This window comes from Aotus nancymaae, unplaced genomic scaffold, assembly GCF_030222135.1.
Source record: "Aotus nancymaae isolate 86718 unplaced genomic scaffold, 86718_ANA_hifiasm-v0.15.2.pri h1tg000022l_1, whole genome shotgun sequence".
NCBI lineage: Eukaryota > Metazoa > Chordata > Mammalia > Primates > Aotidae > Aotus > Aotus nancymaae.
Window position 1 is genome coordinate 37057677 of NW_026988435.1, and position 25026 is coordinate 37082702.

General features: G+C 47.4%; 1 protein-coding gene across 5 annotated transcripts in view; it reads left to right on the forward strand.

Annotated features, from left to right (window-relative positions):
* ITSN1 (intersectin 1) overlaps window positions 1–24231 on the forward strand; it is a 247056-nt gene extending 222825 nt beyond the window's left edge. For all 5 annotated transcript variants that reach the window (XM_064380114.1, XM_064380116.1, XM_064380117.1 and 2 more), the window contains 7 exons: window positions 2940–3107; window positions 6956–7168; window positions 8518–8639; window positions 10001–10083; window positions 10403–10486; window positions 11264–11437; window positions 12612–24231. In XM_064380114.1, coding sequence (XP_064236184.1) covers window positions 2940–3107; window positions 6956–7168; window positions 8518–8639; window positions 10001–10083; window positions 10403–10486; window positions 11264–11437; window positions 12612–12760 — 993 coding nt within the window. In that variant the 3' untranslated portion in view covers window positions 12761–24231. The remainder of the gene's footprint in view (window positions 1–2939; window positions 3108–6955; window positions 7169–8517; window positions 8640–10000; window positions 10084–10402; window positions 10487–11263; window positions 11438–12611) is intronic.
* The last annotated feature ends 795 nt before the right edge of the window (window positions 24232–25026 follow it).

The following is a 25026-nucleotide window of genomic DNA, read 5'->3' on the forward strand; positions in this document are numbered from 1 at the left end:
ATACAGCCTTTTTTTGGAAGGTGATGTATAGATCCAACTATAATTTCTCTTTGGCTCAGCAATTCCATCTCTAGGAATTTATTCTAAGGAATTAATTTGAGAAATATTGAAAAGTTGGAAACAACATGAAGTTTTATGGTAAGGGAACTATTTAAATGCATTGTGTCCAATGAGGTGCCCCTTACTTGGGTCTGCCCCAATAATGATATATTATAAAACCCTAAAAAATGATAGTATGTATGAAATGGATTTGGAACTTTGTACTATAAAGCAATGTGTGAAATAGTACGGTGTACAAAATAGTAGTATGATCCACTTTTTATTTTTTCATTTTTTTGAGACAGAGTCTCACTCTACCCAGTCTGGAGTGCAGTGGCATGATCTTGGCTCACTGCAGTGTCCACCTCCTGGGTTTAAGAGATTCTCCTGCCTCAGCCTCCTGAGTAGCAGAGACTAAAGGTGTCAGCCACCACGCTTGACTAAATTGTGTATTTTTAGTAGAGATGGAGTTTCACCATGTTGGCCGGGTTGGTCTCAAACTCCTGACCTCAGGTGATCCTCCCGCCTTGGCCTCCCAAAGCAATTTTTATTTTTCAAAAATTGTGTATGTTTGTATGTATCTAGGCAGAGTATATTAATTAACACCTAGACAGAAGTTCTCTTCAGATGGGGAGATTATGGGTGATTTTTAGGTTCTTCATAACTTTTTGAATTTTCTAAATTTTGTACATTGTCTAATATTTTATAATTAGAAAAATTGATAACACTGTTTGGATTTTGAAACTAAACAAAACAAATGAATTTACTCAAGGCAGCTGGGTGGGTTCCTAGCCTAGAGTAGTGATTCTCAGACTTGGCTGCATATTAGAACATCTGGAAAGCTCTAGAAAATCCCTAAGCCTGAATTTCACCCCCAGGGATTTTGATTTAGTCATGGATGAGGCTTCAGATTTTCCAAATGGATTCTAAGGTACAGTCAGGATTGGCCCAGAGGTTGGGGTTGTTGCTTGGAATTGATTTGTGGACACACAGGACATAGAAAACTTCATATTTTTCTCCATTTGAGCAGCTACTTAGGACTTTAAAGCACGGTATACCTTTGGGATGAGATATTATTCAGCGTCTGGGCCATTTACATTATTTGTATGTGGACAAGTCCTGGGCAAATATGACTTCAGCACCTCAGCATTCTCCTGGTATATTTCAAAGGTGGCTTAGGATCTTTCTTCATTCTCCAGCACAGGGTGGTGACTGTTTTCAAGTTCTTTGCGGATCTGATGGTAATCACTCCTGCTTATTAAGCACTTTCTAAGGACCAGGTGCTTTGCCAAGAGGTCCATGTGTATCAAGTCACTTAGTCCTCCACACAACCTTATAAAGGAGGCTATTAACCTCCCCAATTCTCATGGGAGGAACCTGAGACTCAGAACGTTTATGTGGGCCAGGCGTGGTGGCTCATGCTTCTAATCCCAGCACTTTGGGAGGCTGAGGTGGGCAGATCACTTGAGGCCAGGAGTTTGAGATCAGCCTGGCCAACATGGCAAAACCCCCATCTCTACTAAAGTTAGCTGCCAGGCGTGATGGCTAATTTTTGTATTTTTAGTAGAGACGTCCCAGCTACTCAGGAAGCTGCGGCAGGAGGATTGCTTGAACCTGGGAGGCAGAGATTGCAGTGAGCCAAGATTGTGCCACTGCACTCCTGCCTGGGCGACAGAGCAAGACAAAAAAGAAGATTTATGACCGGGTGCAGTGGCTCACGCCTGTAATCCCAGCACTTTGGGAGGCCGAGGCAGGTGGATCACCTGAGGTCAGGAGTTCGAGACCAGCCTGGTCAACGTGGTGAAACCTGTCTCTACTAAAAATACAAAAATTAGCTGGGCGTGGCGGTGGGTGCCTGTAATCCCTGCTATTCAGGAGGCTGAGGCAGGAGAATTGCTTGAACCCAGCAGGTAGAGGTTGCAGTGAGCCAAGATTGTACCACTGCACTCCAGCCTGAGCAATGAGATGAAAATTCCATCTCAAAAAAACAAAAACAACAAAAACAAAAACAAAGAACATTTATGTGAGCAGCCCAACTCATGGCTGGTCTGTGGCGGGGCAGGGATTTAAATTCAGGAGGTCCAGCTCCAGAGCTGGCACTCTTAACCCCCACCTCGAATGGTCTGCTTAGAAAATTGCACTCTTGCTCCGATGCACCCGTCTGCATGTGGTTCCAGAGGTGCGTGGACCCAGAATAGAGCCATTCTCTGTGTGGGTGCCCTCACCTTTGCTGCAGCCACCACTCCCCCTATGCCCCAGGCTGTGTGCTAAGCAAAGACTGTGCTGTCCCTGCCCTGCCCCCCAAGGGCACCTGTTGGCTGTTTGACCCTCATCAGTGGGTTGATGGCACATTCTGCACATCAGATGCCAGAACTGTATTTTAAGTTCCCCCAGGTGGGTGGACAGGTGGGAAAGCAGCGTGGAACTGGGCTAGGACGGCTGGGCTCTGCTCCTGGTCTCGGGAACTAGTTTATTCTTCTGTGAAACAGGGTGAATGTTTTCAAAGAGAAATTGTAAGGGCCCCCCTGGCTCCATGGTTATAGGTACATGCTGTGATCCTGTGAGTCTGCGTGTGTGGCTCAGGGTCCACCCTATGATGTTAGCGTTTTGCAGGACAGATCACACAGCTTGCCCTGGACATTCAGGGTGTGCGGCTGGGCTGAGGCCTCAGAGGTGGGACAATCCACTGCTCTGCAGGGCCACCCACTGGAGCCAATAAGGAGTGGCTGTCATCTGCCACGTGATTGCCATGTGGGTGCTCAGAGCTGCGGTTGCTCAAATGGGCACCGTTCATGAAAGGACGGTGCCCTGCCCCACTGGGCCTGGTCCTGCAGGACTCCAGATCACAAGTGCACCCACATTGCCTGAAAGGAAGTGGTTGCTTTTGTTTTCCTGTGTAGATCCTGGAGAACACCCCTGAAAACCACCCGGACCACAGCCACTTGAAGCACGCCCTGGAGAAGGCGGAAGAGCTCTGCTCCCAGGTGAACGAAGGGGTGCGGGAGAAGGAGAACTCCGACCGGCTGGAGTGGATCCAGGCCCACGTGCAGTGTGAAGGCCTGTCTGAGGTAGCCGCCCTCAGGCTGGACTCTGGCCTCCCCCGGCTGAGCCTCGGCCACCAGCCTGGAGGAGGACAAGGAAAAGCATGAACTCTCCTCCTCTCCAGCCAATAGCACCCTCACTTCCATCTAGCTGCTTCTCATCTGTTTCATCCATCCACTGAGTTTATTTATTTATTTATTTATTTATTATTTGAGAAGTAGTCTCACTCTATCACCTAGGCTGGAGCACAGTGGTGCGATCTCGGCTCATTGCAACCTCCATCTCCTGGGTTCAAGCGATTCTCCTGCCTCAGCCTCCTGAGTAGCTGGGATTACAGGCATACGCCACCATGACTGGATAGTTTTTATATTTTTAGCAGAGATGGGGTTTTGCCATGTTGTTCAGGCTGGTCTCAAGCTCCTGGTCTCAGGTGATTCGCCCACCTCGACCTCCCAGAGTGCTGGGATTACAAGCATGAGCCACCTCTCCTGGCCATCCACTGAGTTTTTAATTTACATTATATCATTTCCCATTGCCAGAAGTTCTATTTATTTTCTCCTGTCTGCTGGTTTCCTTCCTTTTTTCCCTCCCTCCTCCCTCCCTCCCTCCCTCCCTTCCTTCCTTCTTTTCTTCCTTCTTTTTGAGACAGGGTCTTGCTCTGTCACCCAGGCTGCTGGAGTGCAGTGGCACAATCACTGAAGCCTGGACCTCCTGGGCTCAAGTGATCCTCCCACTTCAGCATCCCAAATAGCTGGGACCACAGGTGCGTGCCACCACACCCAGCTATGGTGGTTTCTTTCTTGTATCTTGTTTTTTGCTCAAATGTTAGTGCTTCTCATTTATTTCTTAACACATTTAAATATAGATATTCCTGACCGGGTTCAGTGGCTCTCTCCTGTAATCCCAGTGCTTTGGGAAGTGGAGGCAGGAGGATAGTTTGAGTTCAAGACCACCCTGGGCAACAGAGTGAGACCCTGTCTATACAAAAAAAAATTGGCTGGGTGTGGTGGTTCATACCTGAGGTGGGAGGATTGTTTGAACCCAGGAGTTCAAGGCTGCAGTGAGCTATGATCATGCTACTGCACTCTAGCCTGGGCAACAGAGCAGACCTTGTCTTAAAACAACAAACAAATAGATATAGATATAGATATAGATAGTTATATAACCCATAGCCTGAAGTTATGGGTCTTATTGTTTTATCTGTTGTTTCTGCCAGCTCTTGCTAAACTTACCTTGTTTCTCATATGTATTCTGATTTTTGACTGTGAACTAAATGTTCCTTGAACTTCACCTGTGGGCATCTTTTTTTTTTTTTCCTCTGTCACTCAGGCTAGAGTGCAGTGTGAAATCTTGGCTCCCTGCAACCTCCACCTCCTGGGTTCAAGCAATTCTGCCTCAGCTCTTGAGTAGCTGGGATTACAGGTGTGCACCACCATTCCTGGCTAATTTTTGTATTTTTAGTAGAGATGGGGGTTCACCATGTTGGCCAGGCTGGTCTTGAACTACTGACCTCAGAAGATCCGCCCACTTCGGCCTCCCAAAGTGCTGGGAATACAGGCATGAGCCACCGCACCTGGCCTACCTGCAGGCATCTTTATTGTCTGAAATTGTGTTCCTTCTGGGAGGATTGTCATTGTGATCATCCAAAAGTAAGTTTAGAGGGGTTTGGGCATCACACCCCTTGTGTGGATTGTGGTTGTAAACTTGTGTGACTGCTGCCTGATAAACCACACATTTTCAGAACATGTTTTCCCGCACTACACCAAGGTCACAAGGTGAGTGAATAAATGAGCCAAGCCACCGATTGCAGAGCAACACAAGATCCCAAAATGCGAGCCCATAGCTGTCCCTTCGTTTCCATGGGGCTATTTCCACACTTTTGCTCATCCCACACCAACTGAAGGTGGACAGGGAGGCTTATTCATTCAATAAGCACTTAGTGAGTATCCACCCATGTGCCACGGCTCAGTACTGAACCCTAGGACATAAAAACAAATAAGATGTGACCCCCACTCTCAAGGAGTTTATGGTCCAGGAGGAAGCTGGGGCTAAACCAACATTTACAACAAGATGTGAGGGGTGAGGAGGCAGAGCTGGGTGCCAAGTGCTGTGGGGACATGTAATGGGAGCAAGGGACACTTATATGGGGGACTCTCGGGGGCCTTGGAGGTGATGGTTGACTGGGAGTTGGGGGAGGAAGCCTCAGAGGCACCATGGCTCAGGCCTGTAATCCCAGCACTTTGAGAGGCCAAGGTGGGAGGATCCCTTGAAGCCAGAAGTTCAAGACCAGCCTGGGCAACATAGTGAGACCTTGTCTCTTCAAAAAAATGTTTAGAAAGTTAACCAGGTGTGGTGGCATGCACCTGTAGTCTCAGCCACTTGGGAGGCTGAGGCAGAAGGATTGCTTGAGCCCAGAAGTTTGAGGCTGCAGTGAACCATGATTGCACCACTGCACTCTGACCTGGGCAACAGAGCAAGACCCTGTCTTAAAAAAAAAAAAAAGATTGGGGCAGGGCATTAGGAGTGGAGGACTATTCTGAGATTCTGAGCAGGGCACTGGGGAGGAATATAGAGGAATGATGGGCCATGGGGCTGAGGAGGCCTGTGGATCATGCAAAGGAACATTGACTTGATCCTGAAGACAAGGGACCCAAGCAGCCCCTGCACTGCCAGGCAGAAATGCCGATGCAGTCGCTAGCACCTGTAATCCCAGCTACTCTGGAGCCTGAGACAGGAGAATCACTTGATCCCAGGAGGCGGAGGTTGCAGTGAGCCGAGATCGCGCCATTGCACTCCAGCCTGGGTGACAGAGTAAGACTCTATCTCAAAAAAAGCTGGGGGCCTGCATGGGTTTGTCTCCACCTCAGTGCCCCCTGCCACTTCAGAACCTACTGGGGTGAGGTCTCAGACCCCAGAGAGATGTCAGAGCCGCACTTCAGCGCCTGCAGTGTCTCTGAGGGTTAGTAAGTTGAGGGAGGGAGCTGCTCCCTTCCTATTTGCTAAGCAGGTGAGTCGGGTGACATTTCGTTTGCACAGTATAGTGCCTGTTCTGCTTGGCACTGAGAGGTCACTAAACGCCACTGATTTCTGCAGTCACACACGTGCCAGTGGCCCGGACTGCAGTTGCGCCTTGGAAGGTAGCATTTGTCCATGGAATTGGAGAGGGGGGGCCTGCTGCTTTCCAGAAGCGCAAAGGACTGTCTGAACCTGTGTAGGATCTTCTCCTTGGAGCTGCTTCCTGCACGGACCCTGCATACAGCAGGGAGTTCCCCAAGGTGGGAGCCAGCTGGGCACTTTTCTTTCTGCTCCCTCGTTTCCCCAGGAGATAAAAAAGAGAAGCAACCGGGCTCAGTGGCTCACACCTGTGATCCCAGTATTTTGAGAGCCTGAGGTGGAAGGATCGCTTAAGGCCGGGAGTACAAGACCAGCTTGGGCAGTGAGACCCCTCCCAGAATTTTTTTTTAATTAGCCAGGTATGGGTTGGGGAGCTGAAATGGGAGAATTGCTTGAACCTGGGAGGTCAAGGCTGCCTGAACTATAATCACACCACTGCACTCCAGCCTGGGCAACATAGCAAGACCCTGTCTCAAAAAAAGAAAAGGAGAAAAACACCAATTGCCCCATAAGACACTAGCATACCCCTAGAGGAAAAGCCTCAGAAATGATCATTGAGACTCTTCCTGATACTTGGAAACCCCTGAACAGTGCCTTGGTCTGACTTTGATTTCTTGGCTCCAAAGTCTTCAAAGCTGTCCTTGACTTTTGCCTAAGATCCGAGTGTGCTGGGGCCTGGCCTCTGATGCCGACAGAGCCCATGCTCTCAGATGCGGAGACACAAAAACGTTACACTTTGGGTTTTGTTTTCCTTTCTCAGCAACTTGTGTTCAATTCCGTGACCAATTGCTTGGGGCCACGCAAATTTCTGCACAGTGGGAAGCTCTACAAGGCCAAGAGCAACAAGGAGCTGTACGGTTTCCTTTTCAACGACTTCCTCCTGCTGACTCAGATCACGAAGCCCTTGGGGTCATCTGGCACCGACAAAGTCTTCAGCCCCAAATCAAACCTGCAGTATAAAATGTACAAAACAGTAAGTTGGATTCTAGATCGCATTATCGGAGTGGACGTGTTTGGGGAGGAAGAAGTTTCCAAAAGGGAGCTAGAGTTTTAGCAGGGTCAGGGGCTGTGGTGTGGAGGAGGCGGCCAGGAGCTGAGCTGCGATTTAGGGTAACCGGAGTGGAGGACAATCCATCTCCCGCCGCAGTTTCTCCCACACTCAGTGCTGTCGGTGGAATCGGCTGCCAAATGGCTGCTGTGGTCCCCTGGGATGTGACAAAGGCATGCCTTAGCCTGTAGGAGCGAAGTCTTGGGTACAGATGAGGCAGGTGTGGGCACCCAGGGCCCACTGTCGCCTCCAAATAGTCCTAAGTCCCCCACCAGACTTCTCTAGGTAGCTTGAAACATCCGAGCCCTCCCCTTTCCAGCAAAGCCTCTCTAAACAGTTGCTGAGTGAAGAATGTCCCTCAGCTGTGTATACAGTCTGCTCATCTGTGTATGTCTATGTTTGTGTGTCTTCCTGTTATGGGACATTGTTTTTCTAAATTTGTCTGCATGGGGGTGTTTCTATAGAAGAATTTTCTCAGAAGCAGCAGTTAGCTTTATTTTGGGGAGAAAAGAGCTATGTATTTAGTTACTAGTAACTTCATGTGAAAATCTTTGGAGGGAATTGCTTGATGTGAAGTGGATGAAGACTGCTGTTTAGGACACTGGGAAAAGCAGACACCAGTTAGATCTTATTCTGAAGGACTTAAACAATACCTGCAAAATGGGGGGGGGTCATACTTATAATTTGTAATACATAAAAGTTGATATTAATACAAAATCATTATTCTGGGATTATTTATTTATTTATTTATTTTTGAGACGAAATCTTGCTCTGTCACCAGGCTGGAATGCTGTGGCATGATCTCGGCTCACTGCAACCTCTACTTCTCAGGTTCAAGTGATTCTCCTGCCTCGGCCTCCTAAGTAGCAGGGATTACATGTTCGCGCCAACTTGCCTGGCTAATTTTTTTGTATTTTTAGTAGAGTTGGGGTTTCACCATGTTGGCCAGGTTGGTCTTGAACTCCTGACCTCGTCATCTGCTCACCTCAGCCTCCCAAAGTGCTGGGATTACAGGCTTGAGCCCCCGCGCCTGGCCTCTGGGATTCTTTACTGGAAAACACACACCCCCTTAGTCTGGTTTACTGGAACACACCCACAAACACGCACACATGCTCAGTCGAGGTTACTGAAACACACGCACGGGCACGCACACACAGGCTGACTTGCAGTCTTGTTTACTAGAACACGTTCGCATAAGCGCTCACTTACTCATGGTTTACCAGAGCACACAGACCCCCAGCCTTGCTTTGTAATACCTGTGTGTTACTTTCCAGCCTATTTTTCTAAATGAGGTTCTAGTAAAATTACCCACGGATCCTTCTGGAGATGAGCCCATCTTCCACATTTCCCACATTGACCGAGTCTACACCCTCCGGGCAGAAAGCATAAATGAAAGGTAAGACCTGCCCCTCCCCAGCACTGGGCCCCAGGGCCCCCTGGCTCTGGGAGACACAAGGGGCATGTGATTAATCAGCAGGTGCCAACGTTTCCCAAGCGGCAACGCCATAACCTCTGGCTGGCAGTGGGGATGGGGCTATTACTTTTTTCTACAGCCCCTCAAAAATCTGACCCATGGCATGCACTTTGCAAAATAACATGGATTGAAACTAATTTTGCTTGAGTTTTTTTTTTTTTTTTTTTAAGGCAGGGTCTGACTCTGTCACCCAGGCTGGAGTGCAGTGGCACATTCACAGCTCACTGCAGCCTCGACCTCCTGTGCTCAGGTAATCCTCCCACCCTAGCCTCCCAGGTAGCTGGGACTACAGGCATGTGCTACCAAGCCTGGCTAATTTTTTTTTTTTTTTTTTTGTGGAGCTGGGGTCTCGCCATGTTGCCCAGGCTGGTCTTAAACTCCTGGGCTCAAGGGATCCACCTGCCTTGGCCTCCCAAAATGCCAAAATGCTGGGATTACAGGCATGAGCCACTGCACACAGCAGTTGGTTTTTCCTTTTTTGTTTTTGAAACATTTAGCATTCTTTGAGGTAAACGGAGCATCTCAAGTTTCCCCTGCTTCCCAGGTGGCAGAAACCAATAGGAAAGCGATTTCGGAGTTAATAGGACCGCCCAAACCCAAACGCTTCCTCACCTTGGCTCACTTAAATGGGGATTCTGGAACCTAGGGCTGTGGGTAATTTGCTTCAATCTGTCTTCAAGACTCTGCCCTGGAGCCAAATGAAACAGATCATTTTCTGAAGGGTGAACTTGACACAAGGCCAGCATCATTCCGAAGAGCATTTGCACCAAGCAAGAAAATTGGCTAAAGCTTTTGTGCATATGGTTCTCAGAAAAAAGGAAGGAGAAAACAGCAGCCACAAATGCCTCCCTCCGGGGCATTCTGCTCCTTCCTGTGAAGTGGTTCTCAATTTGGGAAGTGGCTTTTGTTCTTTCTTTGGGTGATTTCATAAGCAAGATCCTTCTGGCTTGGGTTAGGCAAATATGTGCTGGCCTTTGGTAAGGAAGGAAGAGGAGTTGCGTCCTGATGTGGCCTCCAAGACAGCATCTATCACATATTTTCTTCCCCGGGAACGTGAATTCAGGTCTTGAGGTCATCCATGGAAATGGCCCTCATGCCTTTACTACTGATGGCAGGAGTAAGTATTAGCATCACGTGACATAAAATCGGATTCTCTTTCCCGAGCCTTTGTTGTTAAAATCAAATGAACAAAGAAAACAGAGTCCTGGCAACAGTGTTTGAACAGACCTGAAGTCCTTTTCCTGAGCTTCTGTTTGGCAACTTTCTCTCTTTTTCTGTCCAAGGACTGCCTGGGTGCAGAAAATCAAAGCTGCTTCTGAACTCTACATAGAGACTGAGAAAAAGAAGCGCGAGAAAGCGTACCTGGGTAATGCATGGCCCTGTGGGGTGTCCCACACAGCTGGGCAGGACGGAGGGCCATTTGGCTGGGCCGAGAATCCTCAGAATAGAAGATTCCCCTGGACCTAGAGGAGGGGCGTGAGATGGGATGAAAGCAAGCTTGGGGTGAGATGCGGATGGGGGATGGAGGGCAAATGCCAGCAGCAAGGAAGCCAGAGTTTAAGGAGAGGAGGGAAGAATTGCTTTTGAGTAGGGAGAGGTACGTGACATGAATTGTGAGGCTCACAGAGATGGGAAAGGCATTGCAAGTTCAAATGAAGCATTTTGTGTTTTTCCTGCCATCATAGTCCGTTCCCAGAGGGCAACAGGCATTGGAAGGTTGATGGTGAACGTGGTTGAAGGCATTGAGTTGAAACCCTGTCGATCACATGGTAAGGCTCTGAGGTGGTCCGGGCTCCTGCTTTAGGGTTAGAAGCTGGGTCTGCGTTCCCCACACCCCCACCCGGCTCCAAATCAAATGTGCTATTTTCATACTCCCCGATCTCCTTCCAGAATTGGTTTAACTAGCACTTGTTAAAAACCTGGAGGTTTTGTGTTTTTTTAAATCCTTCCTACCATTCTGCTTCTCCAAGGGATCTGAGTGGCGGCATTCACAGTGGCTGTGACACAGAATAAGGCCAAAGTGAGGAGACAGGAAGGGCCTAGTTTCAAAGCCCACTCAAGTAATTATTTGTTCTTAGTTTAAGGATGAACCTGACTTCTGGGGGTTTTCACCTGGAGTCTCCATTGAAATCCAGGTGAAATAACTGCCACTTATTAAGCGTGGTACTTATTAAGAGGGGGGTTGGCTGGGCGTGGTGGCTCACACCTGTAATCTCAGCACTTTGGAAGGCCAAGGCAGGGGGATCACCTGAGGTCAGGAGTTCAAGACCAGCCTGGCCAACATGGCAAAAGTCCGTCTCTACTAAAAATAAAAAAAAAACTTAGCCGGGTGTGGTGGCAGGCACCTATAATGCTAGCTCTTCAGGAGACTGAGGCAGGAGAATCACTTGAGCCCAGGAGGTGGAAGTTGTGGTGAGCTGAGATCTTACCACTGCACTCCAGCCTGGGCGACAGATCAAGACTCCATCTAACAAAATGAAAAAAAAAAAAGAGTGGGGATCAAAATAGTGTAATTTCCATCTGGTAAAGGCTTTTGTTCCCTCCAGGGAAGAGCAACCCGTACTGCGAGGTGACCATGGGTTCCCAATGCCATATCACTAAGACAATCCAGGACACTCTGAACCCCAAGTGGAACTCCAACTGCCAGTTCTTCATCCGAGACCTGGAGCAGGAAGTCCTCTGCATCACTGTGTTTGAGAGGGACCAGTTCTCACCAGACGGTGAGTGGAACGCGGCCCTGTGGTGATTCCTTCTTCCCTGGTGCTAGTTTGCGTGGGTTCATGTTTTCTTACCTGGGGACTTGGTGCCAGGATTCCTGGGGTTTCCCTCCCAGATGAGGCTGGCTGGCACAAGATGAGGCTCCGTCTCCCCTGGAGGTGTCTTCTGGAGGTGTCTCATCACATGTGGACAGAGCATGCTTGGCCTAGAATTGTGCCAGCTGCCCTGGGCAAACACTACCATCTTCTGCTTTCTAAAGCAAGTGACTGTGGAGAGGGGTGTATTTAAGAGCCTCAGCATAGTTCTTCAGTCCTTGGCAAAAAAGCCGTGTTGGCAATGTTTGAAACTAGCTAATGGAACAAGAATGTTAGCCCACAGCAGGAGCATCAGAATCGGCCAGGTCCCTTTGGGTGGCATTTCTGTGGCAGTAATTAAGTAGGCAAACGGATGCAGTTGTGTTGGATGAATCATTTCTTCAACCAGCCTTCTCTTTCTGCTTGGGTCAGGAAAAGAATAGTCTTGGCCCAGCGATTCCAAGAAACTACTGTCTCTCCCTCAACCCAATAAAAATCACCACTGGGTGTGGTGGTGCAGGCCTGGAATCCCAACACTTTGGGAGGCTGAGGCAGGAGGATCGATTGAGTCCAGGAGTCTAAGACCAGCTTGGGCAACATAATGGGACCTTGTCACTACAAAAAATACAAAACTTAGCCAGGCACGGTGGCGTGTGCTTGTAGTTCCAGCTACTTGGGAGGCTGAGGCAGGAGGATCGCTTGAGCCTGGGAGGTTGAGGCTGCAGTGAGCCATGATGGTGCCACTACACTCAAGCCTAGGTGACAAAGCAAGACCCTTTGTCTTGTTTTGCACAATGGATGAATACATGCACTCAGACACAAATTTCCAGTGAATGAGTGGGCCAAGGGGTTGTGAGCCACTCACAGAGAGATCACAGCTACACAGTGCTGAGTAGTTCGCCCTCTTCCTATTTATTTGGTATAGATTTAATAACAGAGACTTTAAGTCAACCCACTCCGCTGGGGAGTGAGTTGGTTTACGTCAGAGTCCAGAGAAGAAGGGAGATTGTAACAGTTCATCAGGAGGTCCCAATATGCCAGACATATGCCTCAAAGAGAGGGAACGGTCCCTCTTAGCAGGGTCTGTTTGTTCTCTTTTCAGACTTTTTGGGCCGGACAGAGATCCGCGTGGCGGACATCAAGAAAGACCAGGGCTCCAAGGGTCCCGTTACGAAGTGTCTTCTGCTGCACGAAGTCCCCACGGGAGAGATTGTGGTCCGCCTGGACCTGCAGTTGTTTGATGAACCGTAGGCAGCGGGCTCGATGTGCTTAGCAGGGTCCCAGCCCACGGCAGCACATGCTGTCTGAAAATAGTGTTCCTTTTCTAAGAAACCACCGTTTGGTGTTCAAAGGGATATGGGACGGCAAAGACAGGACCCTCAAAGCTCCTAGGAATAATTCTTGACAATCCTCCCTGCCCCAAAACAATTTCCTGTTTTATGAAACTCAGCTGTGTTTTCCTTTGTCCTCACTACAGGTCTCATTATGGCTTCTAGGGTCGCTGAAATCCCATAGGCCTCAACAGAGTGCAGTTGGGAGTCTAGCCCCTTCCCGGGCTTGAGGGATGGGTCTGGTTACTATAAAATAGATTTATAAATGCAATGTCTATATTTTTGGAGAGCTCACGTAACCCTCCTATTTCTTACATCCACCAGTCCCCAAGCAGACTTCTTGGTCTACAATGCCCAGTCCTTGGTGTGCGTTTAGAAACTGATGATGGTCCTGTCATTGCTTCAGAATCCCATCTCTCCCACTGGGAAATGCTGCCTGGAGCTGATCAGTCGGTGAGACGGTCTGATCAGGCCCTGGCTTAGCTCTTTGAAGAGCTGGTCTATGGAAGTTTCCAGCACGTGCGCCGTTATAGTCGTTCCATCCCCTCTAGACCTTGTATTAATATATGTCAATGAAAACACACCGGTGTATCGTTGCGTGGATTCAGTTCTGATTGACAGCATGCTTGGAATATGGTCACAGAAAGTCATTATCTAGAAAGTCACCCTGCGCTGGATCAGGTCACTGCAGGTCACCAGAAAGGCAACTTGACAAAACTGTCTCGGTCAGCAGCCATGTTGGAAAAAATCTCTTTTGGCTCGGAGGCCCTGTGATATTTCATGCAGCAGTAGTTGCTGGTGACCTGTTCTGTGCTTGAATGTGCTGAATCCTGACTGTTGTGGGATGGGGAATTTCAACAGCTGTCTTTGGTATGTTCCCCAGAAGCCATGTCCTAGATCCCCAAGGCGTGAAAAGGGAAACTGTCAAGCTAGAGGTTGGGGAAGAAAATGAAGGCAATCCATTATGTGGTGGGGGAAAGACCCTAGGAGCATGCAAGCCCCACACATCCTGGGACGAAGACCTAAGACACTTTCCCACCCTCCACCCCATCCACGCCAGCCTCGCAGCAATGTGCTTGTTGCGACAGGCAGGAGTGTATGACCATGTGCCAAGCTGTTTGGTTTGAGTTCTTTAATTTTTTTTTTCCCTTAAATGCCAGGAGATAGATAGTCTGGTTAGTTAGATAGTGACTTGATTTGCTAATGAAAAATGGGGGCCGTATTTTGTTCGCATGTTCATGTTCTCATAATCCTAGTTTGTTGTGGTCATGAAATGTTCTTTGCATGTTCTGTAGGTACTGGAGTCTAGCTTTCCTGCAGTAGATGGTGTTCTCTTTGATTGTCTGTCCTTAGACTTTAATTAGGGTTGTAAAAGTGCTTTCCAAGTGATAGCATCAGCTTCGTGGCAGAGTACCCCTCTGCTGGGAACTGAATATGTAGTGTTATAATTTCCCATGACAGCCCAGTCATATTTCAAGCAATTTTTTAAAAGTGTGTGTTGGAAAGGACAACAAAGTTTACATTTCATACTTTAAAGAAATACTTTATTATTTATTTATTGAAGATAGTGTAGAATTTTGTATCAAGAACAACAGACATACATATTTTTTGAAACAAGCAGATATACCCTTTAGTTAGAAACTTTCAACTGAACATGTTAAAGACCAAATTAAACTTCAGGCATGCATTTGTTTACCATTTCCCAGCAGAAAACATGGTTAAGATACTTTGTTTATATTTTTTGATGTTGTTAAGAAACTTTTAAATCTATAAACAGACACACAACTCATGCTTCCCTATCTCTATAACCAATACAGTTTGTTCAGTGTATTTATGAAAGACATGTTACCACGATAGAAAGAAAAGTGTCGAATGTGTAAATGGGGTAGTGTGGGTCACCATTCCAATCCCTTCTTGTTTTCTGTCCGGTCTTTTCTTCATTGACTTTATTTGTGTGTTAGTGTTGGTCATGATTGTTCATGTAGGTAGCGTGTGGTATGCACAATGACAAACGATCCTTTTAGGTCCCAGGTCGCCCACTCCTAGTATCCTATTATTGGAATTAATGTAGCATGACAAAGCAATATGTGACTCTTTTTCCTCAAGTGACTCTGTTGAGCATTCTTGAGATGCTCCTGCCGTGTAGCAGGTTCTGGAATCGTGTCCTTGTATTTACTGGTGTACTGTGTAATGTGACCAGTCGTACTTATGGATGAGTCTGGCTGGCCCTTGGATCCAGCTGTGATTCACGATTTGTGTCAGGGGGATTGAGGAACATGGGCGATGCATGGAGTCCCAAACCCTCGGATCTCACTGTTCCTTCACCTCTACCTTCTTGATCATCTGGGCTATATTTCCTAGAAATTAAATGCCCCTTGCCAATGAGGAGTCTATCTCCTAGCTCTGTTTTCTAGATATAGGAGTTCTCTAGGCCACTGCGTCCTGGCATCCTGATCCCAGCCTTTTAGACACCCCTGCAAGCGCCCCTCTGCTGTGAGCCGCACTGCTAGCTCCTCCTCCACAGGCTGATGTCCTTCAGCCCATGAAGGGGCTGTCCTGGTCATAGGGTTATGCAGCGACCCTCAGTCATCCCCAAGAACTGAACTACTCCGGGACCTTTTGGGCTGCGCCTTCTTTAGCAGCTCTCCAGAAGGGAGAGTCCACATCCTGGTCCCGCTGGTGCAGGGCCTCTCTGGCTGCTGGCATCATCCTGGCAGGTAGAGGGACAGCATCGTCTCCTGGAACCAGGTTTGCTGTGACCATTACAGCCTGAAGATGTGGTTCATTCAGATCCAGCTGGCCTAATGTGGAAAGAGGGAACTTTCTAGGTGCAGGTCACCAGGAATGCTTGAGAAACTAGAGCCAGATTTCCTTGTTTGTTTGGATAATACATCCCTGTCCTCTGACAGCAGAGGAAAAAGCTCTGCGCCCAAAGAACATTCATGTAGTAGAAGGCATTTTCTTCTTTGCTCTTTAAACAACCTTAAGTATGACCTAAGTGCATGAAAGTAACTGATTTCATCTAGAGTAGACCTGAATTTAACTGGGGAAAAAAAATCCCATCAGAAAATGAGTAAACTGACCACCCACATTGTGTCTTATCTCGGTGACCTTGTCCTCCAGGGGTGTATTCTGGGGTGGCAGAGGGATCAGGCGCTAGCACCAGCAGGGAAGGACAATTGCAGGTCTGCCTTCCAAGGCTGAGCAGGCCGGCTGTCTCTCCAGCAACTGGCTAGGACAAGTGTAAAGCCGCTGACCACACAGAACGAGGATGTTCTAGAATCTGATGGGGCTGAAGATAAAGGGAGAAATGGACAAGGCACTTCTGGCTTTACTGGAAAGGTGGGGCTCCTGGAGTATATTTTAGAAAAGGTCAGTACTTTGTATAGGCAGAAAAAGACTTCTCTATCTCCTGCAAGTCTTTTTTCTAGTCGATTGGGCCTCTTTGATTGATAAGAAGAAATTGTGTTTTGTAGGTGTAACAACTTTAAGAATTTCCATTGGAAACATAAAATATGATTTGATTTGATTTGATTTCTAAATTCTCCGCTCCTTTTCAAGGTTAGTGATGTGCTTTATAGGAGACACTAGCACTTTTACATGAACATCTGGTGTACTTTGGATGTAACAGGGTCCTTTTGGGCTTGAGGTGAGTGTGCAATTAGCAATGGGTCTGCTTGGTCCAGATAGCTTGTTTACAAGTTTAGAGCATCCTATGCTGGAAGGTGAGATGAAAACAAATGCACCTGGATGGCTTTGTTTTGCTTCTAGATATAAGAGCTTAAGCTCACACCAGGCAGAAGCATAACCGGTAGCCCTAGAAACCAGTGGCGTGACGAGCCCTCAGATAGTGTAGTCTGAGCCACCAGAAGAGGCATCAGGGAAAACTAACACCTCCTTCTCTTTGCACCCTAGGGTGCTGAAATGCCTGCTGGAGACTTCCCCTTACTTCCAGGAATGGCCCAGGGGCTGCTTAGTATCTAGTTAGGATGTTTATTCCCTCCTTTTCCCTGGAGTGGCCCAGTGAGACCAAATCCTTGTGTTTCTCTTTGTTTCCAGTTCATTTGTTTAAATGACACAGAAGATGAATCCACTTCTGGGGGAGGCTGAGCTCAGATGAGGATTGATAGGCCAGCCTATGTTCTGGGCAGATCTCAGGGACAGAAACAGGCTTGTATTAAATATAAGTGGCAGGTACTTTCCTAGAACAGCCCTAACCTGCACTAGTGAGGTAGGGTCAGGAATTGCCACACAGGAACCAAAACATTGATCTAGCAGCCTCCTGCACACAGACCCTCTGTTCCTTTTAGGGACGTTCAGTGCTTGATAAAATAGGGCCATTTTCTTTTCCTTCTTTTTTTCCCAACTACAGTATAATTGCCTACCTGCCTGGGCCCCTTCTAGAGGAAGGTGGGCTTTCCTTGTCCATCAGGCTGCCCTCAGGAGGTGATACTGTAAAGCAGCAGAAAGACTGAGGGTGCAAAGAAAGCACAGCTGCCACTCATGGGGCAGCTCCCTCCAGCTCTTCTGCCCAGTGATGCTACAAGCTTACGAGGAGCCTGATTAGAGCCATCCTGGGGGCCAAGGAATGTATTCCCTGCAACTTCCTCCTTCTAGGGGACCCACAGGTCAGCCCATTCCAGGAGAAGCAGCCTTAGGCCTGTTTGCAGTTTGTACCCCCTGCCACTCCCATGTGCCTGCCAGCCTGGTCTCCGAAAAAGACATGGCTCAGTCCCTGCTCTCCTTGTTATAGTGGCTTGTACTTTCTGTGCAGTAGCCCAGGGCCCACCTTCTAGAGGGAATATTTCCCTCAAGCCCTTGGATATTTTTATTCTGTTTTGAATGGTCCTGATCAATAACCATTGCTTTGTGTGGGGTTCTTCAAAGAAATAATGCAGACTGGCCAGACACGGAGGCTCACGCCTGTAATCCCAATACTTTGGGAGGCCAAGGCAGGTGGATTAACTGAAGTCAGGAGTTTGAGACCAGCCTGGCCAACATGGCAAAACAGCATCTCTATTAAAAATACAAAAATTAGCTGGGCATGGTGACAGGCACCTGCAATCCCAGCTGCTCAGGAGGCTGATGCAGAAGAATCACTTGAACTCAGGAGGTGGAGGTTGCAGTGAGCTGAGACTGTGCCACTACACTCCAACCTGAGTGACAGAGAGAGACTCCTTCTCAAAAAAAAAAAAAAAAAAAAAAAGAACTAATGCAGACCTCTTCGTGCTAGATCTGACTCGGAGGAAGTAATTGGCTGGTCGACTTAATGACACTCTACAGCTTCCTTTTTCTGAGTAAGGATCCTGCTTCTTGGTACTTGGAAAGCAGTTGTTTATTTGAGCTAGAGGAAAGGAAAGTTCTAGAACTCCTGTTTCCTCACCCTGCGCTGTATCAGATCCAGGATATGTCTGCAGGTCATCAAGATCCACGAAGATACATAACTTTATATCAGTAGCAGCCAGAGGAAAAAGAATCAGTTCCTGATAGGCATGGGAGCTCAGTCCACATGAAAGAAAACATCTAACAGCTTTCTGTCTTGGGAGCATTAAAACCCAGACAGCAGCACACTAGACAATCCATCTCTGGGTTGCGATCTCTCAGAAACATCTTAATAGTTAATGTACTGTTCATTTAGGGAGTCCCCATCCTGGTCCAGGACACCCTCCAAGAAGCTGAGAGCCAGCTTGGATGAGCCTGCCTTGGTGGCATTCCAAGCTTAATTGCATTAGGTTGGTGCAAAAGTAATTGCGGTTTTTGCCATTGCTCTTAATGGTAAACTATCTTGAAGTCATTAAAATAACACCCAACAGTTATTTTAAAAAGTTCACATCGACCTCCCAGTAACTTCTTTAGTTCCGTGCAGCCTCAGTCAGTTCCTCCATTCAAAGGAACCCTCTTTACCCTAGCCCTGGGGGAACCAGATTACAACCACATAATAATGTTTTTGACACTATGTGTGCTTGTCATACTTCAGGGTCAGTTTCCCCTACTGGATGTCAGGGGTGTTTTGTGAGTTGTATTTTAATAGGATTCTGTTCTATTTTCTATGCCAGCCTATACTGTTATTATCATCTGCCTAGTATGAATATTTTAGTGTTCAAAGCCCACCAAATAAAGCTGTGTTCAAAAGTGGACTTATTTCGTCAGCCTTGAAAAAAAAAATCAGCGTTTCTCCGATATTTCCTGAGGATTAACCAGAAACTAAGGTTTCTTTTTAGGCAGTCGTAAAAATGCGTATTTTCTTCTTCCAGAAGCTCTGGTTTTGTACTTTTGTCTTTTGAAAGAGTAACATTCCTTTGCGACTCTGCTTCTCCTCGCCTTTGTATTTCTCTTTTTTTTCCACTCAAATCTCTTATTTCCTGCAGTCCCTTTATCTAAACAAAATGGTGGCCTCGGGCAGCCAGGAACCAAAGAAAGTGTGGTGGCTTTGCAGCGCTGGGTGAGGAGCAGTGGCTGACGTTCTGTGCACTGTCACCGCCGGGGGTGGAGGGCCTCCCTGGAGGAGGAGGAGGAAACTTGCTGGAGGAAATTTGCTGTTTTCACTGGAGGATTTCAAGGTGTCGGCTTCACCTACCGCAGCTGCTTGGAGTTGCTCTTGTAGATCGCAGAAGGTGATGTGGGGTGTAGGGGAAGACAGGAAAACTGACTCAGAGCTAGGAATGCGGGCCTGGCAGAGACCGAACGCTGGGTGGGAAGGAAGCTCGCGGCGGGCCTGGGGTTCGAGTCTACCGCGCCAGGGCTTTCCAGTGAGACCTTGCTCTTCCCTACCCCTGGGGCGGGGGCTGCACGGAGGTCCTCAGCCTTTCCACTCTTTCTGCATCTGCTTGGGTGTCTGTCGGCTGGGTGGGCTGCAAGGCAGGTGAACTGGAGGAGGCCCCGCTCCCTGACAAGGGTTGTAGGAGTTCTGGTGCACTCTACTTGGACTGGATTAGTCTCTACTTGCAGACTTTGACCTCTGGAACTTTAGATGGAAGGGAATTTTTGTTGGTGAGATATAGCCGCTCAGTGCGTGGTGCGTGCGTTTGTGTGTGCGCGTTTGTGTGTTTGTGCGTGTTGGGTGTTTGTGTGCGTATTTGTGCATGTTTGTCCATGTGTGCGTTTGTGCATGTATGTGTGCATGTTTGCACGTGTGTGTGTAGTGTGCTTGTGTGTGCGTGATTGTGCGTGTATGTTTGCGAGTGTGCGTTTGTGTCCCTGCGTGTTTGTGCATGTGTGTACATGCATGGTGTGTGTGCATGTGTGTGTGTGCATGTGTGTGTGTGTGTGAATGCGTGCATGCATACGCACACTTGAGGGGATGCATGCCTCTGTGGCTTGGACAGGGAAACAGAAAACGCTTTGCTCCACTGTCCTGTCCTGCTCAGGACTAGTCGTGCGGTTTGTGGATAGAGTGCAAAAGAAAATTTGAGGCCCCTTGTTCAGGTGATGCAGTATTTCTAGACAGTGACAGGACAGCATTAAGCCAAGCTCAGGTCCCTTCTGAGTGCACGGCCCCGTGTGGCTGTCAGGCCGCACACCCATGAGGCCAGCCCTGACCATGCTGCTCTCGGCTGGTTCCCGAAGCAGGTGGGCTCTGTCTTAGGTCTTATTACTTTGAAAGGTCTCCCCGCAGGCTGTGGTGAGCTGGGTGGATATACTTTTCTAAATGTCTGCATTTATTTCCTAAAAGCACAAATGGCCTGGACTAGCTAGAGGGTGCAGAACCGAGCCCCTAGTACACAGCTGCCCCCCAAGGCTGGAGAGGGGGTTGCCGGTGGTGGCAGGCGCACTGGGCTCCCAGTTCAGGGTGTGCCACAGGGCATCAAGCAGCTGTGAGCCTTTACCATTGAGCTCAGTGCTTGGAAATAAAACCCTTCCTCTGGGCCTTGGTCATCCACAGGGAGCCTTTCTCCCCTTTTCTGGGAGGACTGCAAGCCTTTTCCAACCTTCTGCCTTCAAAGAGAAGCAGGGAGGGTCATAGAAGTGCTCAGTGTCCCCGGACGCTTGCTCCTCCAGCCTTCACCCCCTGGAGAGAAGGGGAGTTTGCGGAGCCAGCGCCTCCCTGCCCAGCTGGGCCATGTGATCTGGTCTGCAGGTGTCTGGGAGGGACCTGCTTCAGAGAGGCTGCGACTTCCCAGCCAGACTCTCCCCTTAGGATCCCATGCATGGCTTTTAAGTAGGGGAAGGTAGGAGAGAAAAGAACCCTCTGCGTAAGTAGCCTCAAGTTCTAGAAGACTGTGGCTGGGGGAGGCAGTTGACCAAGGAGCTGGGATTCCTGTTGTTGCTTTTTTTCTCGAGCTTTTACTTGCCCTGGGCTGGATGCCCCAAAACTTTTGCAGTTCCACTTGCTTTTTTGCAAATAGGTCTCCATCTCCATACGCATTGAGCAATAATCCTGTGTTTCCTGATTCTGTATGGGATTATATTTTCTAAGTAAAAACGTTGACAGACGGTCGAACAGAAATTGCAAACTCATCTCACTGGATGTGATTGAGTCACCTTGAATGACATAACACATTATAGCTTTGTTTTCATGTGTCATGCAATCTTCAGGACTACGGGAAGTTCTGAGAGTGTTCTCCAGGGGCATTTCATTAATAGTGCGTCAGCATTAGTTTTAATGAATGAACATTTGAGGTACATTTTATAAATCAACATCCTTAAAGTGTCATCTGCTAAACATTCACTGTGACAGAAAGTAGATATTTTAGCAAGAGCTATGTTAATGCTACCTAATTGTAGACCTGCATTTAAAGCATACGCGGCCAATGGCCCAAGTATCTTTGAACTGTGAAATCAACCTCAGATCTCGTCTGCTGTAGCCCCGCAAGCCGGAGTCTGTGCCCTCCACGGCCCCTTCTTATCCCTTGGCCGCCTGCATAGATAGGGGAGTTGGCCCCCGCCCCCCATGTTGTATTGCCTTAGTTCCATCAGCTTTGTACCCTCACATGTATAGGTGGTGAACTTATGTGTAAATACATGTGTACAGATGAGAAACTGCAACGGAATTGTCCTGTGGATGATAATAAGCTCACAGTTTCCGGCTTTCTACATTTTGTGCTGTTTCCAGCTAAGAAAAATGCGAACTCCCACTACATAAAGGGAAAAAGGGTATTCATTTCATGTTAATCGTGAAATCTCCGATGTATGTTTATGGAATGGCCATGACTAAATGTATATATGGTATGTAAGAGGCTATGCTGTTAAATGTTGCATAAACTAACACAGATTCTATAGTCAAAAATATTTAACTTGTTATTGTAAAATGTGATTTGTCATTGAGAGATTATTTTTCTGTATGTATATGAGAGTATTTTAGGAATCTAATTTAAGTGGATAAAACTATAGAAAAAATTTAAAACCTATTCCAAGAGTAGAAAATGCTTAATCAGATTACTTGGGTTCAACTCAACTAAATTTCTTATATATATATTAAAAAAAATCCAAGTTGTATATGTTAGAAATTCAAAGGAGTCATTTCATTTTCCTGCAGGAAATATGATAAATTTCAGTGTAATGGGTGGTGGTGTGATCAAATGAAAAGTATTCTGTAACCATGACCTTGCAGGAGGCCTTGGTGTTGCATTAAAAATGGATTTATGCAGATCACATATCCGAGAGGGCACTGGGTCAGGAAGGATGAGAGAGTTGGGAGCCTGTTTTTTATCAGGTCCACATGCCACACAGGCTGCCTTGGGTTCTAGCGGATTTGTTAGGGATCTGGGGCTGACCCAGCTATCCCATTAGAGAGGCTACTCTCTGACTTCCAGGTCACCCTTTCTACTTCTTTATCTGGATGGACTTAGTTTATCCCTAATTAGCATTTGTGTATTCCATGAAATTTCCTGATGCATCCTCACCGTCTCCAACTGTTGCACAGCCGGGTGGGTGGATGGCTGGTTTAGGTTTCTGGGTTAAGCTGTTCTGGGGCAGGCTTCTGGATGCCTGTGTTCCCATGAAGACCCCAGCGGGAGGATGCTTTCCTCCCCTCTCTCTTCCCAGGAAAGGATCAGGAGTCCAGGCTGTGTCTGGAGCACAGACTTTCTGTACTTGGCCACCAGAAGTGTCCCTGTAGGCCACCCAAGGATTCCATGAAACTTAATGTCTAAACCCCTGAGAGAGGTGTTCAGAAGTTATTTCAGGAGGGAGCAACCCCAGGAGTCCAGCCTCCCTTGGCAGCCTGGAAATTCTGCAATGACAAAAAGAGCTGGTTTCAGTGATCTGAGCACATTGCTTTTGGGGGTGATCAACGTTGGTGGAAAGTTGAGGGCCTGTGGTCTGAAAGGACATCTGAAGAATGTGTTAGGTTTTCAACATTTCTTTTACAGGCTGCATGCATCTTAATGCTGTCAAGCAGCAACTGAAGACTCTTTTTTGAGAGGCCTGTGTAAAGCTCCTGACTTCAGGAATGTGGGAAGCTGTGATTTCTGGAAGCTTCCTGGAGTCTACTGAAGTGTATGAATAATCTGCAAATTGCTTAGAGGCACTGTCCATGTGGTCCATAACTGGCTTTATTCCTAAAGATGGAGCTGTTTAGAGATGTCTTTGTTCAGGCGCAGCCTTGGAAGGCCACCTAAGGCATGCCAGCAGAGGAGCTCTGGTCCACCCACCCCAAATAGGCCCTAACTCTCCTTCCTTAGAACGATGCCCTCTCGCTGGGGTGGCAGGAGGGCTGTGAGTGGGAACAAGTCAGCCAGTCAACTGGCCCTTGGGCCCTGGTTGTTTAAAAAGTCTGGGGACAAAAAAAGCTAGAACATGGGGCCCTCCCTGCCCAGGAGTGCTGGCGAACCCTCCCAGGAGCCTTTGCCTGTTTGGAAAAGAATGTAATCCATCAGAACGTGAGCTCTTTGTGCTTCTGGTGGCAAGTGGGCCACAGTGCTGGTGGCATGTTGCTCCCTTCGCGGCCCTGCCCAGGGGTAGGACCAGGCCCGCCCCTCGACGGATGTGCTGTTGATTGTAATATACTTCTGTTGCCAAATAATGGTACTGTTTAATTTTCCATAAAAGAGAGACTATATTGTCTGATATGTAATGTTAATGGAATTCTAAGAATTACTAGACACTATTGTAAATTGTAGACGTATGTATTTGTGTAAGGGGTTGATGAAGCAGGGCCAAAACATTTTCTTTTTTTGTTTGTTTGAAAGAAGCTGAGGTTCCTTTTTGCTGTTTGAGTGTTCCTTTGGCAATGTATTATGTGTGAAATGTTAATTTTACCGATTCAGATGATGGTAACTGAGATCTTTCTTTAAACCAGTAGCAACATCAGTACAAATTGCTATTCCTGTGTATCTTGAACCTAAAAAGAACAATCTCTACAAAAACAAAAACAAAAAACAACTCTTTGGTCATTTTGACCTGTGTGGTTTAAATTCAAATAGTTCATGAATAAAATGAGAAAAGCCAACCTGTGATGGTGGATTATTTTGGGTTCTTTCTGCCCCACTGTTTTCTGAGAGCACAGGAAGCGAATAGCCCTGCAAATGCTGTCTTTTCCTCTTCCCATAGATAAGGTTGTAGCTGTGCAAGGAAAATTGTGCAAAAATAAACCTAGAAAACAAAACCAATCGACAACCCTTTAACTCTCCTATGGCTTCTTCAGATAAATGTTAGCTAACGCCGCAGAAATAGATTTCTCTATACAAAGTATTTCTGAGAATAGGAGAAGTTCTGTGTTGTACAGCATAAGAAATTCTGTGGGTGGGGTTGGGGAGGTGGCACAAAAAGCTGATTTTCTTATAAAGACATTGAGCTGGGCGTGGTGGCTCATGCCTGTAATCCCAGCACTTTGGGAGGCCAAGGCGGGCAGATCACCTGAGGGCAGTAGTTCGAGACCAGGCTGATCAACATGGAGAAACCCCGTCTCTACTAAAAATACAAAAATTAGCCGGGTGTGGTGGTGCCTGTAATCCCAGCTCCTAGGGAGGCTGAGGCAGGAGAATTGCTTGAACCCAGAAGGCAGAAGTTGTGTGAGCCAAGACTGTGCCATTGCTCTCCAGCTTGGGCAACAAGAGCAAAACTCCATCTTAAAAAAAAAAAAAAAGACATTCAGAAGGGTCACTGGATTTCCAGGAAAAAATTTCTAACACCACATGTAACTCCACATGTTCAGAACTTGGGTGATTTGTAATTCTGAGTTCCATAAAACCCAACACTAAATTTTATTTGGTTGTTTCTTCCTGTTCCGGTTTTAAGGCCATTCCT